The sequence below is a fragment of the Ambystoma mexicanum genome, chromosome 13, assembly GCF_040938575.1.
Source record: "Ambystoma mexicanum isolate Mex_15411 chromosome 13, UKY_AmexF1_1, whole genome shotgun sequence".
Taxonomy (NCBI): Eukaryota; Metazoa; Chordata; class Amphibia; order Caudata; family Ambystomatidae; genus Ambystoma; species Ambystoma mexicanum.
In genome coordinates, this window is record NC_090938.1 from 241,407,577 (window position 1) to 241,430,292 (window position 22,716).

General features: G+C 48.9%; 1 protein-coding gene across 3 annotated transcripts in view; it reads right to left on the bottom strand.

Moving 5' to 3' along the window:
• Positions 1 to 4,827: 4,827 nt before the first annotated feature.
• LOC138521139 (putative uncharacterized protein DDB_G0271982) overlaps positions 4,828 to 22,716 on the bottom strand; it is a 38,229-nt gene continuing 20,340 nt past the window's right edge. For 2 of the 3 annotated variants that reach the window (XM_069633713.1, XM_069633714.1), the window contains exons 2-3: positions 11,739 to 11,821; positions 4,828 to 5,892 (exon numbers count right to left, since the gene is read on the bottom strand). In XM_069633713.1, coding sequence (XP_069489814.1) covers positions 5,593 to 5,892; positions 11,739 to 11,798 — 360 coding nt within the window. In that variant the 5' untranslated portion in view covers positions 11,799 to 11,821 and the 3' untranslated portion in view covers positions 4,828 to 5,592. The remainder of the gene's footprint in view (positions 5,893 to 11,738; positions 11,822 to 22,716) is intronic. The other variant, XM_069633712.1, reaches the window with a different exon arrangement.

Consider the following 22,716-nt stretch of genomic DNA (forward strand, 5'->3'; position numbering starts at 1 on the left):
TTTGTATATAGTAGTCTCATATAACCGACAAAATGGTCCCTCATCCCAAAATGCTGACCAAATAAGTAATTCCATGATACTGAGTCGAAAGCTTTTTCAGCATCGAGAGATGCTGCTACCACCTGGACCTCTGGGTTTATTTGCAATATAATACCAAATAGGTGTCCTAAATTAAAAGCTGTGGATATTGTGGGAATAAAGCCTGACTGGTTTGAGTGTACAGGATATGTCATGTACCTAAGGAGCCTGTTTGCTAATACTTTGTCAAAAATCTTAGCGTCTCTATTGATTAATGACAACGAATGGTAGGAAGTGACTTCGCCTGGGGGTCTAAATGGTTTTGGCAATACCAAAATTACAGCCTCAGTGAGTGTGTGTGGGAGCTGCCCAGACCTCAATGATTCCTCCCAGACCTTAAGCAATCGCAGTGTCAGGGTCTTGCTGTATGTCTAATATAATTCAATGCCCAGTCCATCAGGCACCGTGGCTTTACTGGAAGATAGCGAGGCAATAGCCCCAACAATTTCTTTGACAGTAACAGGATCATCCAATGCCTCACCGGCCTCCACGGGAAGACCTGGAAGAGCAATCTTTCCTCTGTACAAGTGTATGCGTTTGCGTAGAGCGTCTTGTAGAATTGTATAAACTCATCATTAATCGCCTCAGTAGCTGTCAGTAACTTCCCTGCTGTCCCTTCAGTTCCCGTAATGGGCATCACCCCATCTCTCGCTTCTAACCACTCCTGCTAAGAAACGTCCAGGTCGATCTTCCCCTCCTGTCACGCACACCCCTGCCAGTATCACCACATCTGCCAGGAACCCCGAACTCCCTGTAGCCTCCCTCATCCCTCGTTCCCATCACTTTCCCCTCTCACATTACGGGACTCACGTGTGCAACCTGCTGCCTCTCGTGTACAAGCACAACTCATCCATAACAGGGCACATTCCCGACTGCGCCCCTTTGGTCATTGGCGGGTTCCCTGGCGCCTGAAGGATCGGCTGAGCAACACTATACTTCCGCGTCACGCGACCAGCGCTTCTCAATCACGTGACCTGGGAGTCCACCCACGTGATGCAGTTGCGTGCCACGCGACTGGGAGTAGCGCCAGAAGCGCGAGTATTTAAATACAGATTTCCATATACTCGCCGCTTCACAGCTGTTACCTGTAACACTGTTTGGCATCACGCGTTTGTTTGGACTTCTTTGGACTTTTTTGGATTCAACCCTGATTTTTTGGAATTATGGACTTCTCCTGGAATACCCTATTGGCTACTGATAACTTGGATGTGCTTCACGGATTGACCACGGACTGTTCTTTGGATTGCTATCGATTTCCCTTCTGCATCTGGTTCTTTTGATTCCTGACTCAGCTCCTCACAGTTACCTGATCTCGTTCTTGTAATAAGGTGGACTTAATACCGCACTACTCTTTGGGCTCCGTCACAGATTGCTCCACCTTGAGGAACACTGCCCACGTGAGTCCCGGACCTTCAGCCTCATAGGTTTAGCAGTCTCCTCTCTAACCTTTCTGGTAAGCCCATTCCACATTGTTTTTGCACTGTTGTTAACTGTTTTTGGCTTGGTACTTAATCAGTATTTTCTTACAGCGGATTGGGGTCTCCAGAGATTCGTGGTTCCGGAGTTTAACATCTTCCACCTATGACCTCAAAGGTTGCACAGAGAGTGACTTTGGGTTCTCTCTGTGTGACACTTGGGGATGGAGGTCTCTTCTGCCTACACGACATTCAAGTCTCAACACCTCCGTATCGACGGACCTGGGCAGGTTTTGCCATATAACGTATCTCTCGATCCACCAATCTGTGGACCTTTAACAGGTTACCCTTAATTACCCCGAAGAGCGCCTTGTTGGCACTAGTGCCATATTCATTTTCTAACCTGCGTAGTTCCCGTTCCACCTCCACTAGCTCCCGCCCAGTAGCCATCAGTAGCCCAGTCGAGACCGAAATAATCGTGCCACGCAGCCAGACCTTAAAGGTTTCCCATATTGTAGTGTATCTCGGAACTGAACCCTCATTCGTCTAAAAAAAAATCATGAATTTTTTCCCGTAGATTCTCTACCAATGCACTGTCCATTAATACGGTTCATGGCATCGTCCACAGGAGGCGGGGGCACGGATAATCAATGAGTTCCAGTGACATCACCACCGGCGAGTGATCCGACAAGGTACGGTGTAAAATTCTGCTTCTTTGCAGATGTGGTCCCCATATTGCTGAGAGTAGCCAGAAATCCATGCATGACATTGCATCATGGACTGTAGATGAATATTTGGCTGCTCTCGGGTGTTCATCCCTCCACACATCAATCAGCCGCAGTTGTTCCATTACCTGTCTGAACATTTTAGTTGCAGCAGTCAATCCACTCTGTGTGGTACTTGACCGGTCCCTAAGGAGATCTAAGATTTTGTTAAAATCACCAACCCATATCATGGGGGCATCTGCCATCTTCGCCAGCTTCCCAGACATCAGGCTATAAAATCCTGGGTCGTTAATATTTGGACCATAAGTGTTAACTAAAATGACCTTTTCATCTGACATTTCCCCTCTCACTGTAACACATCTGCTCTCAGGGTCCGCCTGTATCTCCTCTGCTTGAAAACGTAGCGATCGATGCACCAGAATAAGCACTCCCCTGGCTTGAGAATAGTAGGTTGTGTAACATCTCATGTAGTGTCCCTAGTGCGTGTGTTTCCTGCAACATTATAATTTTGGGGGAGTGGCGGTCCAGGTATGCTATAATCTTCCTAGCTTTAATAAGATTGTTCAGGCCCCGAACATTCCACAATATTATTCCAACGATTTCACCTGGTATTTAGCTGTAAGCAAAAACAATGATCATGCATGCGTCTCTGAAAACCAATTGGCATGCAGTACAACTTAATTCCAACAACCCACCTATCACCATCTGATTTTGAACACCTCCCTGCTCCTCCCAACCCACCCATCGAGGGCCCCCACTCTAATACTCCAACTTGTGCTAATCCCCCACCCTCACCATCTACCCCAATTCGATAATGTAACCCTTGTGTAACCGTGGAACCTTCCTGGGGTGCGCTGTGAGCAGTAACCACTTACAACGGCCAGTCCGGCGGCTGCATGCCCCGGCTTTAATTAACAGAGTAGCAGCGCAGAAGGAATTTGGCATACACAACAATGATCTTTCTGGGTCTCCCCTGCCTCTTGTACTCTCTCCAGGTCCACCGAGTTCTCCGGCAGGGTTGGGCGGTCAGCTTTTAATATGCCGAAGTCAGCTCTGATCACTGCAGTTATCCATGCCAGGAACTCGTTTACCCACTCCGACGTGTGCCCTTATTTTATTCTGCTTTAAAGGCCCCAAAGACTCAGGGACAGCGCAGGGTAGGCTTCAGGATCCTTTAGCCCCTCCCCCATTGGGCTGACTGGGCTGCACGTTAAAGTCTAATGTTAGCACTTTTGCGTATCGAGTCAGGCCGCTGCTCTGCCGGATATCACCAAGGCTCGATCCTCATCCTCTACGCAACGGATCAGGACCAGATTTGGATAGGGCTCCCTTCACATCTTTAGCTTCTTTCGTAAGCTTTCCAACAACGTCAACTCTTGCACCAACAGGATATTTAAATGCTCAGGATGATGCCGCGCCGGAGCTCTCCCTCAGGCGTCCATTACTCTTGGGCTCAGCAACGTCCACTGCTGTATCTATTCTGAGTGAAGCCGGCCCCTGCAGAGCCCAAGTTGTACTAGTTTTGTGTGAAGGATGCTTGTCCTGCTTTGCCCATTGCTCAACCTTTCTGTTGTGTTATGATCTGGTATTGGAATTTATAACATGCTCTGCTGCTATTTCCATGGTCTCCAGGTGCTCTGGTGGATCTGAAAAATGCGGGCGGGTGAGGTTAGTGGGGAGAGAGGGAAAATGCAAGATAGATTTTCTGTTAAGATCCTGAGTTCTGCATGTGGGTCGGTTTCTATGTGTTCTGTGTCAAGAGTATGGAGGCATTTGGGTTTAAAATGGAGCCTCATGTGCCAGCGGAGGGGGGGGGGTTGGGGGAGGTGGTAGGATGCATCGGTGCGGGGTGTGATATGTAAGTTGGCTGTAGAGGCGTAGTGTTCTGATATTTATTTTTTGATGGGAAGGGTGTTCAATTGCCACGTGTGGGTGGCTTAGTTGGTATGCGTATTTTGTGTTAGAACAAATCACTTGAGCGGGTTAGTGCAGGGAGCCGTCAGAGGCATCGATAGCAGACACATCTGACACTACATAGAGCAGACCCTAGCATGGCAAAGCAAGGGATGCTAAAAAGTAGTACTTTTTTGTTAGAAGGCTTACAATGTAAAATCATTTGTTTTAAATATTTTTGATTGCGATGCAAACTCAGGGTCTGAAAAACCAAAGTTCACAATTTTTCTGCCAGCACACGTTAAACTTTACTCATGAAACTCTTGAAAGTCCATCTCAATAAAAAACGAATTCAACTTTGCATGGAGAGAAGTGTGGATCCCCCACGCCCCCAAAGCAAACACCATTTGTAAGTCCTCCCACCCACGTGGCGTAATCTATTTTCCTTCAAACATATGCCAAACACGTTTTCAAATTTCAGTTTTTTCAGTGGGCGTACTTTTTTAAAGTTGCAAATATTTAATTTTTTAGTATATGTTCAACTATTTTCTCGTTAAAATTGTTTTTTCGATGTAATTAAATTCTGAAATCGTATATTTCTGTTTTTTTGTTAACAAAGATATTTTATTTTCAAAAATTCTGTACTCGGCCAAAATCTTTCAACATTCCTGTCTACATCTTTCAAATACACCATCCTCAGACCCTCTTCAACATCATAATCATTAAATAAGTTTATTGCAGGGTTAACGACCCTTAAACCTCAAGCACATATAGATGTGCGTTGTGCAAAAATACAAATGACTTAAGAGTACATACAAATCCATATACGTATACAGAGGGCAAAAGTACACGTTTCTTAAAGTCCTTCTTCAAGGAGACACTGGCGGACATGGCGTGCCTTCCTTGAAGCCGGCAGCGTGCCTTGGGCCGTCAACGTGGGTTGGTTTTGCCTCTTGTACATGTCGCAGGAGTGGACTGAACTTACACGAAGGAGCTCACCGGTACTGAGGCGCCATGTGCAGGTATGGAGGGTAAGGAATGAACTGGAGTTAGGGAAGCGGGTCTGGTCCCCATTTTATCTAGCTGAATTCAGAGAGGCAATGTGCAACCAAGTGGCCAAATTCACTATCTTTAATTGTCGTGTTCCCTTGCATAACTATTTCACTATTGGGCTCATTTATATTTTTGGGGAAAGTAAAGATACTGCAGGTTTTTGGTGCAGAAAAATGTTCTGGCTTGAAAATCAGAATGATTTTGAAACAGTAAGCAGCCAGGCTCCTCTATGAGCAGGTCAAAGTTAGCCTTTGGGCGACCAAAAACGAGGACTGGTTTGCTTTGAGACACGCCCTGCATGTGTCTCCCTTTTTCCTCTCTCCTCTGTTACCTCTTTCTCGCTGCCCTTTTCCTTTCTGCCCGTCCTGGTGCCTCTCCTCTTTCAGTTCGATTCCCATCATCCTCTTCCTCTGTCCTTCTTTTTTGATTTACTTCTTTTTCTTCTGCCTCTGTCTCTCTGCCTGTTTCTGCCTCTCTCGCTCTCTCTCCCTTTGCTTTTGCCGCTCTCTCTGTCTTTGGCGCTCTTGCTCTGCTTGCCGTTGCCGCTCTCTCTGTTTGTCTGCCTCGTTCCGCTTCTCGCGCTCCCTCACAATGCGCCTCTGCTTCTCGCGGTCTTTCTGCTGCTCATTTCTGTGGTGTAGAACAATGGCGGCTGGGGCCAGCACAGCCGCCACTCCTGGCTCCTTTTCCTCCTTTTCCTCCTTTTCCTGCTCATCCTTCCTGACTTCCTAGAATAAGAGAAAGAATGAGAATGAGTGAATGGATGAATGAATGGGTGGATGCATGGTTTGAAATAGGATTTAACAAGTTAGTCATGAAAGAGACAATTGACAATATTTTGTAAACTTCATGGTATCAGCAGTAAGGTGGCATGAAATGGAAATTCTGCCGGAATAATTGGGCAAAAGTCCACATTTTTCACACAAATTGTGAATTTTATCCCGCTTATGCCTCTAGTGAAATTGCTAAAAAATAAATCACCCAAAAGGCAATTTGCAGGATTTATTTTATAAGAAAAAAAATGATAAACTGTAGAAAATTGTTTGGTGAAAAGAAATGCCTTTACAATATAATTTGCAGAAAATCTTTATTAGAAAAATAAGTGGACACCTCTTGTTCATAACTTTTTATTTTAGGTTTCCACTTAGTTTGCTCTTACAAAAAACGCAGATAGGCTTTTGCTTTAGATTTTATTAGCAGACTAATAGAAAACTAAAATAACTGCACTAACAGTCCCTTTGCAGATTTGTTTTTCAGGGGGTCTGTGGGTTTTGGAATCCACAAAACCATGTTTGCGGAATTAATTTCCTGCAAATTTACTGATTAAATGATACTTTTAAAACATTTAAAATACAATTTAACGAAATTGGCAACTCAAACTGCGGCCTGGTTAGAGTTTTCAACCGTTGCCCATGTACATCCAGAATCCCCAATGTTACATAACACATCTTGCTACTTGAGCAAATCCCAACACTACAAGCTGAACCATTGCTAAACACTGCCCGGGAATACAGAAGCACCCAGTTGTTTTTCTAGATTTATATGGAACTTGGTTGTCTTAAGAGTCACTGTTGTATGCACTCCCAGTTTTGCCAGATGAGGCATAGAGACAAGGTTCTTTGGCATATTTTCTTGATGTGGGTAATGGGGGATTAAGACTACATCTACTGGTGCCAATGTCTACATCTCCGTCATCGAGTTCTAGATTGCTGTTGGAGGGTATCTCATTTGCACCTAAAGTATTTAATTGAACATATTGTATTTTAAAATTAAGTTAGATTATTTTGTAAGGCAGATTTGCTAGGCATAGAGTAAAAATATATACAGCTTTTTACTGACAATTTGTGTGTTGTTTGATTTGCCCAATTGTGCACATTGTTCTCTTTCCATCAATGTTGATATCCATGTAGCAGTTGGCTCTGTTGCTTGTCTACAGTAGAGAAGCAATCTGTTTCACTAAATGGAGTGCATGGCTTGTCTGTGTGCCCATCTCCTGCCAGCCTCACATGAGTTTTGTATTTGGGCTTTATATAGCTTAAACCTAGCTAGGAATCATTCTCAGTACTTGTCATTAAGTGTAACATATGAGTAAGGGGGGTTTATTATAATATTCTACGGGAGGTTCAGCAAAGGGGTGGGATATGATGCAGGAATGCAATGAGCCATAGTGACACCTAGGCATTGACTGAAGAGTAAGGTCTTGAATTCAATCCTGACCTGCAATGGCATTGGTATGGTACGGATTGCCACAGGGATAGTGTAGCTTTCACCGCCGCAGCGGTGGCTGACATAGCCGGTAACGGCTGGCCAGCCCTCGCCAATGCAGGCCCGAGCGTAGCGAGGGCCTCGGCGATGAACTGGGATGCGAATGGTTTAAAAAAAAAAAAAAAAATCTCCGTCAGGAAAACAGCTCGCAGCAGAGTGTGCAAGCCCATCTCCCGACAGAGAAAAAAAGGAAAGAAAATGGCTGCTGCCATTAAAATGGAAAAGGGACTAGGTCCCTTTTTGGATGATGACAGCCATACCAAAACATGTTCAAAAAGGGCCACTGACATCCAAAAAGGGAGCGGGTCCCTTTTCTATTTTATGCCGCGGGTGCAGGCAGTGATTGCACAATCGCACCTGGGAAGGGCAGTTTGTGATTGGTCAATCTGTTTTTCCCGGGTGCAAATGTTCCAGTAGACCCGGCCGTAACAGAGAAAGCCTGTGTGCCAGTTTCATCTAAAATAGAGCAATGGTCTGGCTCCTGGAGGAGTACGATCCACCTGAGCTACAATCCTTTGCAGCTAGGTAGGCAGGTGTGCGAGCGGCGGTTGCTAAATAGGTGACGCACGCCATCTTAAAGAGTAATCTGGCTGGGATGGGATGCCACTGCAGCTCCATAGGAAGGGAGAATTGTGGCTGAATGTATTGTTTTCTGTTAGGAGTCATGCTGCGTGTTGGGTGTCCCTAAGTGGCGACAGTTGCTTTGCCAGAATGCCAGGGAGGAGGGCGTTGGTGAGGTGTCTGAGTCCATGATGCGTTTTTGAGGAGAGAGAGAGGATTAGGCCTAGTTTTAGGGTATTTCAGCAGATTTCCTGCATGAGTGAAACATTTATTATTTCACCCTGGGGGTGAAGGCAGCCCCCTTGATCTGCTTTAGGGTGGCAGAACATTTCGGATAAAAAATACTGAGCCTGAAAAATGCAAACCCCAGCAGTCCCCCAACATTCCCTCCATCCTATTCTATTCCCTTACCCCACTCCCTATCTATTTATTTGCACAAAATGTGCAAACATGTCAATAAATTCTACTAAAATAAGTCAGCATTTTCAGCCTCGTTGTTTGTGTATTTGAAATGTTTGGGAATGACCCAATGCAAGGGCGCCAACAAGATCCTAGGGATGGAGGGGAGTGGGTTTCTTTATTATGCCATTATATCACTGTACACTTACTATCTATCTTGCTGATGGAAACGTGGTTAATAGCATTACATTTTCTGTAGATTCAAGGATTACTGGTTGCGGCAGTGGCTTTGAGCCGTGTTTGACTGCTGCGAAGAGAACTTTACTGCACTTGGCAACCACTGAGATAGCTGGTGAGTAATATGCACCTCTGGCTTGATGATGATAGACTGGTGCTTGTGGTATGACTCCTTCAGGGTGAAGAGGACCTCGTTCTTAAGTGTTTCAGGGCAGCATTTTCTGAGTCATCGGATTGTACACTTGTTGTTGGTTTGTTGTTCCCTGTACCAGGTGGTTTCACTCTGACGCGATGTAGTTTAAAGGGCATATTTACATCAACCAGTTCCTTCATGGTTTGTTGGAGAGTTGATAAAAGAGTGTTGACATTGGGGTGGTGGGGTTGATTAGAATTGCTCATTTGTGTTTAGTAGTCCCAAAGGGGAAATCCTTAAAGGAGTGCCTGGATGTCGTGATGGGCTTACCCTGTTCCATGTTGGATGGAAACACTTGTGTATAGGCACTTTACAAATGCCATGCCATATCATATCATAACATGGGAGGGTAGGTATAAGGAAGATGTGATGGCATTATGTACTGTCTAGTGTAGTAGGATAGGGATAAAATATTGTCTCAGGTTGGATGCTGACAAGACAAGTTGAGTATGTTTCATGTGATGCAGGTGGGGTTCAGTACTTGTTTTCTTTATGTCTAGGAAAGACAGGAGGTGGAGGAGAGCATCCTTGGTGCTTTTAGTGGCTTGAATCCCTGGCAGTTTGAAGTTGCCGAGGAAGATGTTTGTTGAATTTGTGATTGATGTTGTTTTCAAGAGCAGAGGGAGTGAGTATGCCTCTGTGAAGAACTCTTCATGTTGCAAAACTGTTTCTGGTGCTGACCAACATTGCCAGTGTGGCGTGCATGCTCATAACAGCTGGTCAGATAGCACAGCGAGCTACGTGCTTGCCCCTGAGATCTGTTCTCAGCCTGCTGTTGCAGGTTTGGATCCCAGCAAGGTCAGCTCAGCCTTTCATCCTTACGAGGTCAAATTGAGTACCACTGCGTGGGATAATCATGTTTTCTGCTATTCCAGTGCTCTGAGACCTATGGGTGTGTAGCGTCATAAAATGTTATGTTATGTTACTGTTCATTCTTAAGCGCACAGCCACCAGTGGTATCTTGGCGCTGAGAGGCAGGCAGCATCCAAAGCAGAAGCTGCTAGAAAACAGAGCGAGAACCTTGCTAAAAAAGAAAGGTTTTAACAGCTTTCCTAAAAGTCAAATGGTTTGAACGTTTTTTTATTGATGGGGGAAGTTCGTTCCACAGTCTAGCACCGGCTATAGAAAAAGCCCTACCTTTGATCCTCATACGATGGACAGAAGGACGATAAGTAGGTTAGCAGAGACTGAGCGCAGCTGACGACTGGGAACATAGCGTGGAAATTTAGTTTGCAAGAACTCAGCACCCTGTTCATGTATGGCGCGATGGACATGCCCTGATTTACAGGGAGCCAGTGTGGTGGGCGCAGCACCGGAGATATGTGTGCACCATAAGGGGTGCCAGTAGCTGCCCGGGCCACCATGTTCTGAAGGTGTTGAAGACACTGAATGAGACCCTTAGGTTGGGCCAGAGACAGTGAATTACAGTAGTCCAGCCGCAATAAAATCAGGGCTGCTGCCACTGGAGGACAAAGAGACACAGGAATCAGAGGGGATCTTAATGTATAAGAAATACATTATCATTTTTATTAAAATAACTCCGAATGCTTGAGTAGTGAGAAACTGTTATCGAGGTGTTTAATGGTGGCCAATGTTTAAAGCGTGGCCTCCAGGGCAGTGACACCATAGGGCCCATGTTGACTGTAAGTGAAGTTGTGTCTGCTCAAGTTAAGATCACTTTACAATTACAAAGGAAAGTGAAAATTACTTTCTCTCGACATTTTTAACACATTCATGAAACTTAACTAAATCCAGATAACCTTAATTTATGGCACATTAGTTTAATTTATTTGGTTTTGTAAAGGGTCCTATTGGCGCGCACTGTTCCCTGGCACTAAAGTATACACTAAAGTCCACATTTGATGATATTTGATAAACATTTTCATAACTTAAAAATGGTATCAAAAGCGCACATTTTTCAGTTTTGCTATAAGGGAAGTTCCCATTGATAGCATTTTGGATCCTGTGCAGAAGGTGTGCAAAAGAAAGCAAATGACAAAATCGGAATTTCAAGCTGAGACTGCTCCCAATTCATCTGTTTGCAAGAACGTTTTATTTTTCGTGAAAGAATTTCATGTTTAATAAAACAATTTAATTGTGTGGTATTTCCTATGGAGGAATTTTCAATTTCCTTCCTTCAAAAAAGAAAATGCTACCATTTCTAAATGAAAGTACTTTCGCCAGGGACACTGCACACTTAAAACATGTATTGGTAAAGCCTTTGCCTGTAGTTTTGGCTTTGTGTAAGCATGGGATAGGCATGTGCCAGATACTGCTAAAATGGTACCTCCTGTCTATACAATGACAACATCTGGAATATTATGGCAAGACCATGCAAATGCGTGTCTAATGCCGATGATATAAGATAACATAACACAACATAAACCCAACTTTTTGGCTTTGCCAATGCTTGTTTTTACCAGGAATTCAGACCAAAGAAACAGATGCCAGGACACACATCGCTTTTAAATCAAGTGGGTGAATGCACACACGGTTGAGAAATGTGTATTACACCAGGAGGTGATTTACAGCTTCAATTAAGCCATTCAGTTTTCGAAGACTGCTTTTAAATAGCATTGGCATCCTCTTAAAAGCAAAGGGCCAGCTTACAGAGGTACATATGGGCGTTTTTGGGCAGGAATTTGGAGTGCTCACACGTTAAGCCCTGACCTTGGACATGGGGGTATCCCTCATTTGGCAAGTCCAAATCCCTTGTCAGGTCTGGCTCAGCCTTTCATCCTTCCAAGGTTGAAAAAATAATCCAATGACACCTGTTATTACAGTGCTTAGAAGTGAGAGGAATCCGGCATGAAGTGCTATATAAAAATAAATAGGTATAGCATGGCCTGCTGCAGGACGGGGCCATTCCCTTGAAGTAGTGAGAACCGTATGCCCTACATCGTTTGGGCGAGGTCTTACCTCATCATCCGAAGACTCGGAGAAATGAAAACAGCTGCAGGCAGGCGCTGACCGGGACATGACTCAGGAAGATGTCTCCCGCCCTGCAGAGAAAAGGGAGAGGCGCATCAAAAGAAGACACAGCTGCTTATTCTTGAGATGCATTTGGAAACCGAGTCCCAGTGTACAAATAGCGTGCGAATCTGTGGGTCAGGATTGAGGTGAATTGGCTGATCTCTGGGTGCGCCCCAATATTGGAACCCTGGAGGTTGCAGGCCAGGAATGCAAGCACCTTTCAGCAGTGCCGGAGCAGATAGGAATGTGGACAGAGGTTGAGGTGCCTTGGTAGAGGTGTTGCAATCTCATAGATCAGTGGTATGCAGCCTGTGGCTCTGCAGTGGTTTTTGATTACATCTCAAGTGATTCCTCGCCATTGATCATGCTCGTTAGCATTCAGAGAGTTTTAGTCAAAAACATCTAGAGAGCCAAACGTTGCAAACCCCTCTTACAGATGGTACAACAGGAGTGCTGCAGGTTAAGAGTCAGGTACATTGGCAGAGTCATGCGTGGGTCTATGGGACAGAACAGCAGCTGGTACTGCTGGTTGGTACTGAGGTGCACTGGCAGAGATGTATGTAGATCCTTGTGACGGAATGGCTGAAGATGCTGAAGGTTAGGCCAGAAGAGGCTATCCGTTTTTCTGCCGGGTAATTTGGTTTCTCAAGGTAAGTACCTTTCGAGTAGGTCTGAAGGTAAACCTTGCGCCGAGCGGCACAGATGCGAGCAAATGGAGAGAAACCAGGATGGGATGTTCTAATGCTGCAGGTGAGGCACACAACATGTTGGGGTATCTCTACTCCAGCGTAAAGTTGATGTAGGAGTGGTTTATGCAGTACGGCTCTGATTGCAGCAAAGGGATCATCTCAGTTTATTCAGTATGGCTCTGATTGGGCAAAGGGACCATCTCAGTTTATGCAGTATGGCTCTGATTGGGCAAAGGGATCATCTCAGTTTATGCAATATGGCTCTGATTGGGCAAAGGGATCATCTCATTTTATGCAGTATGGCTCTGATTGGGCAAAGGGATCATCTCATTTGATGCAGTATGGCTCTGATTGGGCAAAGGGATCGTCTCAGTTGATGCTTGTGGCTCCAATGGGATGTAGGGATCTTCTCAGTTGAAGTAAGGTGGCTTTGACTGGGTGAAGGGTTATGTTGGTTAACATAAGCTGGCTTCGATTGGTCAAAGGAATAATCTCTGTTCATGCATCATGGCTCCAATTGAGCAAAAGGATCATCTTGTTTGACGTGTGTGGCTCCGAATGGGTGAAAGGATGTTCTCATTTGATGAAAGGTGGCTCTGATTGGGCAAAGGGGTGATCTTGGTTAAAGTATGCTGGCTCTGTTTGTGTGAAGAGATGACATTGGTTGATGTATGGTGGTTCTGGGTGAAGGGATGTTCTTTGCTCGTGAAGGGTAACTCTGGGTGAAGGGATTATCCTGGTTGATGTATGCTGGCTCTGACTGAGCAAAGAGGTGATTGTGGTTGATGTAGGGTGGCTCTGGTTGAAGGGATGATATTGGTTTCTGTTAGGTGTCTGTAGGAGAAGGGGTGGTCTTGGTTGATGTAGGATGGCTCTGGTAGAAGGGATGATCTAGATCTGGATGTAGGGTGGCTCTGTTGGAGCAAAGGAATGATCTTGGTTGATGTAGGGTGGGTGTGATTGAGAGACAGGGCGATCCCCAGTTGCCCCTGGGTGAAGGGATGAACTAGGGATGAACTAGGTTGATGTAGAGTGGCACCTACTGAGCAAAGGAATTATATGATATTGGTTGATGTACGGCAGCCCTGGGCAAAGGGATGATCTTGGTTGATGTAGGGTGGCCCTGGGCAAAGGGATGATCTTGGTTGATGTACGGCAGCCCTGGGCAAAGGGATGACCTTGGTTGATATAGGGTGGCCCTGGGTAAAGGGGTGATCTTGGTTGATATAGGGTGGCCCTGGGTAAAGGGATGATCTTGGTTGATGTACAGCAGCCCTGGGCAAAGGGATGATCTTGGTTGATATAGGGTGGCCCTGGGTAAAGGGATGATCTTGGTTGTTGTAGGGTGGCCCAGGGTAAGTGGATGATCTTGGTTGTTGTAGGGTGGCCCTAGGTAAATGGATGATACTGGTTGATGTAGAGTGGCCCTGGGTAAATGGATGATCTTGGTTGATGTAGAGTGGTCCAGGGTAAATGGATGATCTTGGTTGATGTAGAGTGGTCCAGAGTAAGTGGATGATCTTGGTTGATGTAGAGTGGTCCTGGGTAAAGGGATGATCTTGTTTGATGTACAGTTGCCCTGGGTAAATTGATGATCTTGGTTGTTGTAGGGTGGCCCTGGGTAAATGGATGATATTGGTTGATGTAGAGTGGCCCTGGGTAAATGATGATATTCCTTGATGTAGAGTGGCCCTGGGTAAATGGATGATCTTGGTTGATGTAGAGTGGCCCTAGGTAAATGGATGATACTGGTTGATGTAGAGTGGCCCTGGGTAAATGGATGATCTTGGTTGATGTAGAGTGGCCCAGGGTAAGTGGATGATCTTGGTTGTTGTAGGGTGGCCCTAGGTAAATGGATGATACTGGTTGATGTAGAGTGGCCCTGGGTAAATGGATGATCTTGGTTGATGTAGAGCGGTCCAGGGTAAATGGATGATCTTGGTTGATGTAGAGTGGTCCAGGGTAAGTGGATGATCTTGGTTGATGTAGAGTGGCCCTGGGTAAAGGGATGATCTTGTTTGATGTACAGTTGCCCTGGGTAAATTGATGATCTTGGTTGTTGTAGGGTGGCCCTGGGTAAATGGATGATATTGGTTGATGTAGAGTGGCCATGGGTAAATGATGATATTCCTTGATGTAGAGTGGCCCTGGGTAAATGGATGATCTTGGTTGATGTAGAGTGGACCTGGGTAAATGGATGATCTTGGTTGATGTAGAGTGGCCCTAGGTAAATGGATGATACTGGTTGATGTAGAGTGGCCCTGGGTAAATGGATGATCTTGGTTGATGTAGAGTGGCCCAGGGTAAGTGGATGATCTTGGTTGTTGTAGGGTGGCCCTAGGTAAATGGATGATACTGGTTGATGTAGAGTGGCCCTGGGTAAATGGATGATCTTGGTTGATGTAGAGTGGTCCAGGGTAAATGGATGATCTTGGTTGATGTAGAGTGGTCCAGGGTAAGTGGATGATCTTGGTTGATGTAGAGTGGCCCTGGGTAAAGGGATGATCTTGTTTGATGTACAGTTGCCCTGGGTAAATTGATGATCTTGGTTGTTGTAGGGTGGCCCTGGGTAAATGATGATATTCCTTGATGTAGAGTGTCCCTGGGTAAATGGATGATTTTGGTTGATGTAGAGTGGACCTGGGTAAATGGATGATCTTGGTTGATGTAGAGTGGCCCTAGGTAAATGGATGATACTGGTTGATGTAGAGTGGCCCTGGGTAAATGGATGATCTTGGTTGATGTAGAGTGGCCCAGGGTAAGTGGATGATCTTGGTTGTTGTAGGGTGGTCCTAGGTAAATGGATGATACTGGTTGATGTAGAGTGGCCCTGGGTAAATGGATGATCTTGGTTGATGTAGAGTGGTCCAGGGTAAATGGATGATCTTGGTTGATGTAGAGTGGTCCAGGGTAAGTGGATGATCTTGGTTGATGTAGAGTGGCCCTGGGTAAAGGGATGATCTTGTTTGAAGTACAGTTGCCCTGGGTAAATGGATGATCTTGGTTGATGTAGAGTGGCCCTAGGTAAATGGATGATACTGGTTGATGTAGAGTGGCCCTGGGTAAATGGATGATCTTGGTTGATGTAGAGTGGCCCAGGGTAAGTGGATGATCTTGGTTGTTGTAGGGTGGCCCTAGGTAAATGGATGATACTGGTTGATGTAGAGTGGCCCTGGGTAAATGGATGATCTTGGATGATGTAGAGTGGTCCAGGGTAAATGGATGATCTTGGTTGATGTAGAGTGGTCCAGGGTAAGTGGATGATCTTGGTTGATGTAGAGTGGCCCTGGGTAAAGGGATGATCTTGTTTGATGTACAGTTGCCCTGGGTAAATTGATGATCTTGGTTGTTGTAGGGTGGCCCTGGGTAAATGGATGATATTGGTTGATGTAGAATGGCCCTGGGTAAATGATGATATTCCTTGATGTAGAGTGGCCCTGGGTAAATGGATGATCTTGGTTGATGTAGAGTGGACCTGGGTAAATGGATGATCTTGTTTGATGTACAGTTGGCCTGGGTAAAGGGATGATCTTGGTTGATTTAGGATGGCTCTGGGTGACGGGGTGATCTTGGTCGATGTTGGGCGGCCCTGGTTGAACAGGGGATGTTCTTGGTTGATATACAGTTGCTTATAAAAGAACTATTATAATTACTTAAGTAAGTTACTTTAGAGGGGGCGGTCTCGTTGTGAGGCTGGATCCATGTAATAATGTTGCCATACAAAAATATCGCCGAAAAATGGTTTCTTGTGGCAACATTATTGCATGGAACATGCGGGGGACACCCCAGCAACCCCCAATTTTTTTTAAATGTATTTATTTATTATTATTTTTTTTTAAATGTTTTTTCCTTGTCGCCACATACATGGTCACCCAAATAATATCGCCACGACATTTTACCGGCGATATTATTTATGGCGACCATATATGTGGCAATATTATTACCTCATACCGTGAGGATTGTGGGTGTGGTGTTGATCTCATTTGATGTAAAGTGGCTCTGATTAGGTGAAGACATTATCTCAGTTGTTGTACTTTGGCTCTGATTGGGCAAAGGGATATTTCAATGGGTGCAGGTGGCCCACGTTGCCTACTGTATGGAGGGGCATTTGCTTTGTGAAGGTAGAGGGTGGCCTTCTGCCTTCAACCTAGAGGTTGAGAACCCACGGCTGCCGCACTGTAAGATGCTGTCTCTCCTCTGGAAAGCTCAACTAGATTTCTCACTGAAATTGATCAGGTCTCGAGCTGAGGCTGATGATTGTAAAGGGTGCATTCGGGTATACAGTGCCATCTGAAGGATTTAACATGATGGCTTGGAGTGGGGACAGCAAGGCCGGAATGTACTGGCATGTTGCAGTGCTTCAGGGGTGAACAAGTGAACAAAAGAAATGAAGTCTTTGAGGGGTTTAGTTTCATCTGAGGTGAGGCTACCTAGAGCTCACTAAAGATCAGGATTGTCCTGCATTGACTGAGCTGTGCTCGAGGTCTCCAAATTATCTGAGTAGGAAGCGCTAAACCTTAGGACTGAGGTGAGGGGTATTGATAGAGCTGCGGGTGTGTCCCTGAACTAAAAGAGCCATCAACTGGGGGTTAGGACAGACATAAGAGATACATTTCCTCAGCAGTGGTGATGAAGCCGTTTTGCAGGCAGGTGGCAGACCATGGGTGGCGGGGGTCCATGCCTGGGGCACCTTAAGCCTTAGGGAGGGATGACTCTGAACCTGCTGCTGGGCAAACTGTTTCTCACTAAGACGATGGCGAACAAATCCTGAATTTTCCAAAAGCCCCATGATGTGAACTGATGTAGGGTGTCTAATTGAGTGAACACAGAGGTCTAGTAGGACCAGTAGGGGCGTGTTGTGTCCTCAGTTTCCCTGTGCTTGGCATTCAGGGCACTCCGCTCCCAGAAGAAGCCTGGCGGGTTCAGCCCCAGCAGGTTGTGCTCGAGCCGGTGGTTTTCTAAGCTGGGCGGGTATGCAGCTGTAGATGACTCGGCCTGCCGGGGATCATGGTCACGGGGCTATTGGGGCGTGGCTTAGAATCGTAGGAGGTGCTGCGGGTCAGGGCTGAAGTTGGGCAGAGCTGTGTGTCTAGCCATGTACCTCCATAGCAGGGCAGCTGCGGGTCAGGGCTGAAGTTGGGCAGAGCCGTGTGTCTAGCCCTGTACCTCCATCACAGGGCAGCTGCGGGTCAGGGCTGAAGTTGGGCAGAGCCGTGTGTCTAGCCCTGTACCTCCATAGCAGGGCAGCTGAGGGCCAGGGCTGGAGTTGGGCAGAGCCGTGTGTCTAGCCCTGTACCTCCATAGCAGGGCAGCGGAGGGCCAGGGCTGAAGTTGAGCAGAGCTGTGTGTAGCCCTGTACCTCCATAGTAGGGCAGCTGCGGGTCAGGGCTGGAGTTGGGCAGAGCTGTGTGTCTAGTCCTGTACCTCCATAGCAGGGCAGTTAAGGGCCAGGGCTGGAGTTGGATAGAGTTGTGTGTCTAGCCCTTTACCTCCATAGCAGGGCATCTGAGGGCCAGGGCTGGAGTTGGGCAGAGCCGCGTGTCTAGCCCTGTACCTCCATAGCAGGGCAGCTGAGGGCCAGAGCTGAAGTTGGGCAGAGCTGTGTGTCTAGTCCTGTACCTTCGTAGCAGGGCAGCTGTGGGCCAGGGGTGAAGTTGGGCAGAGCTGTGTGTCTAACCCTGTACCTCCACAGCAGGACATCTGCGGGCCAGGGCTGAAGTTGGGCAGAGCTGTGTGTCTAGCCCTTTACCTCCACAGCAGGGCAGCTGTGGGTCAGGGCTGGAGTTGGGCAGAGCTGTGTATCTAGCCCTTTACCTCCATAGCAGGGCATCTTAGGGCCAGGGCTGAAGTTTAGCAGAGCTGTGCGTCTAGCCCTGTACCTCCATAGCAGTGTAGCCCTGTACCTCCTTAGCAGGGCAGCTGCGGGTCAGGGCTGAAGTTGGGCAGAGCCATGTGTCTAGCCATGTACCTCCATAGCAGGGCAGCTGCGGGTCAGGGCTGAAGTTGGGCAGAGCCGTGTGTCTAGCCCTGTACCTCCATAGTAGGGCAGCTTCAGGCCAGGGCTGAAGTTGGGCAGAGCTGTGTGCCTAGTCCTGTACCTCCATAGCAGGGCAGCTGAGGGCCAGGGCTGGAGTTGGACAGAGCTGTGTGTCTAGCCCTTTACCTCCATAGCAGGGCAGCTGAGGGCCAGGGCTGGAGTTGGGCAGAGCCACATGTCTAGCCCTGTACCTCCATAGTAGGGCAGCGGAGGGCCAGGGCTGAAGTTGGGCAGAGCTGTGTCTATCCCTGTACCTCCATAGCAGGGCAGCTGAGGGCCAGGGCTGAAGCTGAGCAGACCTGTGTGTCTAGTCCTGTACCTCCATAGCAGGGCAGCTGCGGGCCATGGCTGAAGTTGGGCAGACTTGTGTCTATCCCTGTACCTCCATAGCAGGGCAGCTGAGGGCCAGGGCTGAAGTTGAGCAGAGCTGTGTGTCTAGTCCTGTACCTCCATAGCAGGGCAGCTGCGGGCCAGGGCTGAAGTTTGGCAGACTTGTGTGTCTAGCCCTGTACCTCCACAGCAGGGCAGCTGCGGGCCAGGGCTGAAGTTGGGCAGAGCTGTATGTCTAGCCCTTTACCTCCACAGCAGGGCAGCTGCGAGTCAGGGCTGGAGTTGGGTAGAGCTGTGTGTCTAGCCCTTTACCTCCATAGCAGGGCAGCTTAGGGCCAGAGCTGAAGTTGAGCAGAGCTGTGTGTCTAGCCCTGTACCTCCATAGCAGGGTAGCCCTGTACCTATTTAGCAGGGCAGCTGCGGGTCAGGGCTGAAGTTGGGCAGAGCCGTGTGTCTAGCCCTGTACCTCCATAGCAGGGCAGCTACGGGTCAGGGCTGAAGTTGGGCAGAGCCGTGTGTCTAGCCCTCTACCTCCATAGCAGGGCAGCTTCGGGCCAGGGCTGAAGTTGGGCAGAGTTGTGTGTCTAGCCCTTTACCTCCATAGCAAGGCAGCTGCCAGTCAGGGCTGACGTTGGGCAGAGCCGTGTGTCTAGCCCTGTACCTCCATAGCAGGGCAGCTGCAGGTCCGGGCTGAAGTTGGGCGGAGCCGCGTGTCTAGCCCTGTACCTCCATAGCAGGGCAACTGCGGGTCAGGGATGAAGTTAGGCAGAGCTGTGTGTCTAGCCCTGTCCCGCCATAGCAGGGCAGCTGCTGGTCAGGGCTGAAGTTGGGCAGAGCTGTGTGTCTAGCCCTGTCACTCCATAGCAGGGCAGCAGAGGGCCAGGGCTGAAGTTGAGCAGAGCTGTGTGTTTAGCCCTGTACCTCCATAGCAGGGTAGCACTGAACCTCCATAGCAGGGAGGCTGAGGGCCAGGGCAGAAGTTGAGTAGAGCTGTGTGTTTAGCCCTGTACCTCCATAGCAGGGTAGCCCTGTACCTCCATAGCAGGGCAACTGCGGGTCAGGGCTGAAGTTGGGCAGAGCTGTATGTCTAGCCCTGTACCTCCATAGAAGGGCAGCTGCTGGTGAGGGCTGAAGTTGGGCAGAACTGTGTGTCTAGCCCTGTACCTCCATAGCAGGGCAGTTGCTGGTGAGGGCTGAAGTTGGGCAGAGCTGTGTGTCTAGCCCTGTACCTCCATAGCAGGGCAGCTGCTGGTCAGGGCTTAAGTTGGGCAGAGCTGTGTGTCTAGCCCTGTCCCTCCATAGCAGGGCAGCTACAGGCCAGGGCTGAAGTTGCGCAGAGCTGTGTGTCTAGCCCTGTAACCTCCATAGAAGGGCTGCTGCGGGCCAGAGCTGAAGTTGGCCAGAGCTGTGTGTCTAGCCCTGTACCTCCATAGCAGGGCAGCTGAGGGCCAGGGCTGAAGTTGGACAAAGCCGTGTGTCTAGCCCTGTACCTCCATAGCAGGGCAGCTGCCGGTCAGGGCTTGAGTTGGGCAGAGCCGTGTGTCTAGCCCTGTCCCTCCATAGCAGGGCAGCTGCGGGCCAGGGCTGAAGTTGGGCAGAGCCGTGTGTCTAGCCCTGTCCCTCCATAGCAGGGCAGCTGCGGGCCAGGGCTGAAGTTGGGCAGAGCCGTGTGTCTAGCCCTGTCCCTCCATACCAGGGCAGCTGCGGGTCAGGGCTGGAGTTGGGCAGAGCCACATGTCTAGCCCTGTACCTCCATAGTAGGGCAGCGGAGGGCCAGGGCTGAAGTTGGGCAGAGCTGTGTCTATCCCTGTACCTCCATAGCAGGGCAGCTGAGGGCCAGGGCTGAAGTTGAGCAGACCTGTGTGTCTAGTCCTGTACCTCCATAGCAGGGCAGCTGCGGGACAGGGCTGAAGTTGGGCAGACTTGTGTCTATCCCTGTACCTCCATAGCAGGGCAGCTGAGGGCCAGGGCTGAAGTTGAGCAGAGCTGTGTGTCTAGTCCTGTACCTCCATAGCAGGGCAGCTGCGGGCCAGGGCTGAAGTTTGGCAGACTTGTGTGTCTAGCCCTGTACCTCCACAGCAGGGCAGCTGCGGGCCAGGGCTGAAGTTGGGCAGAGCTGTATGTCTAGCCCTTTACCTCCACAGCAGGGCAGCTGCGGGTCAGGGCTGGAGTTGGGCAGAGCTGTGTGTCTAGTCCTTTACCTCCATAGCAGGGCAGCTTAGGGCCAGAGCTGAAGTTGAGCAGAGCTGTGTGTCTAGCCCTGTACCTCCATAGCAGGGTAGCCCTGTACCTATTTAGCAGGGCAGCTGCGGGTCAGGGCTGAAGTTGGGCAGAGCCGTGTGTCTAGCCCTGTACCTCCATAGCAGGGCAGCTACGGGTCAGGGCTGAAGTTGGGCAGAGCCGTGTGTCTAGCCCTCTACCTCCATAGCAGGGCAGCTTCGGGCCAGGGCTGAAGTTGGGCAGAGTTGTGTGTCTAGCCCTTTACCTCCATAGCAGGGCAGCTGCCAGTCAGGGCTGACGTTGGGCAGAGCTGTGTGTCTAGCCCTGTACCTCCATAGCAGGGCAGCTGCAGGTCCGGGCTGAAGTTGGGCGGAGCCGCGTGTCTAGCCCTGTACCTCCATAGCAGGGCAACTGCGGGTCAGGGATGAAGTTAGGCAGAGCTGTGTGTCTAGCCCTGTCCCGCCATAGCAGGGCAGCTGCTGGTCAGGGCTGAAGTTGGGCAGAGCTGTGTGTCTAGCCCTTTCGCTCCATAGCAGTGCAGCAGAGGGCCAGGGCTGAAGTTGAGCAGAGCTGTGTGTTTAGCCCTGTACCTCCATAGCAGGGTAGCACTGAACCTCCATAGCAGGGAGGCTGAGGGCCAGGGCAGAAGTTGAGTAGAGCTGTGTGTTTAGCCCTGTACCTTCATAGCAGGGTAGCCCTGTACCTCCATAGCAGGGCAACTGCGGGTCAGGGCTGAAGTTGGGCAGAGCTGTATGTCTAGCCCTGTACCTCCATAGAAGGGCAGCTGCTGGTGAGGGCTGAAGTTGGGCAGAACTGTGTGTCTAGCCCTGTACCTCCATAGCAGGGCAGCTGCTGGTGAGGGCTGAAGTTGGGCAGAGCTGTGTGTCTAGCCCTGTACCTCCATAGCAGGGCAGCTGCTGGTCAGGGCTTAAGTTGGGCAGAGCTGTGTGTCTAGCCCTGTCCCTCCATAGCAGGACAGCTACAGGCCATGGCTGAAGTTGCGCAGAGCTGTGTGTCTAGCCCTGTAACCTCCATAGAAGGGCTGCTGCGGGCCAGAGCTGAAGTTGGCCAGAGCTGTGTGTCTAGCCCTGTACCTCCATAGCAGGGCAGCTGAGGGCCAGGGCTGAAGTTGGACAAAGCCGTGTGTCTAGCCCTGTACCTCCATAGCAGGGCAGCTGCCGGTCAGGGCTTGAGTTGGGCAGAGCCGCGTGTCTAGCCTTGTACCTCCATAGCAGGGCAGCTGCGGGTCAGGGCTGGAGTTGGGCAGAGCTGTGTGTCTAGCCCTTTACCTCCATAGCCATGTGTCTAGCCCTGTACCTCCATAGCAGGGCAGCTGCGGGTCAGGGCTTGAGTTGGGCAGAGCCGTGTGTCTAGCCCTGTACCTCCATAATAGGGCAGCTGCGGGTCAGGGCTGGAGTTGGGCAGAGCTGTGTGTCTACCCCTTTACCTCCATAGCAGGGTAGCCCTGTACCTCCATAGCAGGGCAGCTGTGGGCCAGGGCTGAAGTTGGGCAGAGCTTTGTGTCTAGCCCTGTACCTCCATAGCAGGGCAGCTGCTGGTCAGGGCTGAAGTTGGGCAGAGCTGTGTGTCTAGCCCTGTCCCTCCATAGCAGGGCAGCTGCGTGTCAAGGCTGAAGTTGGGCAGAGCC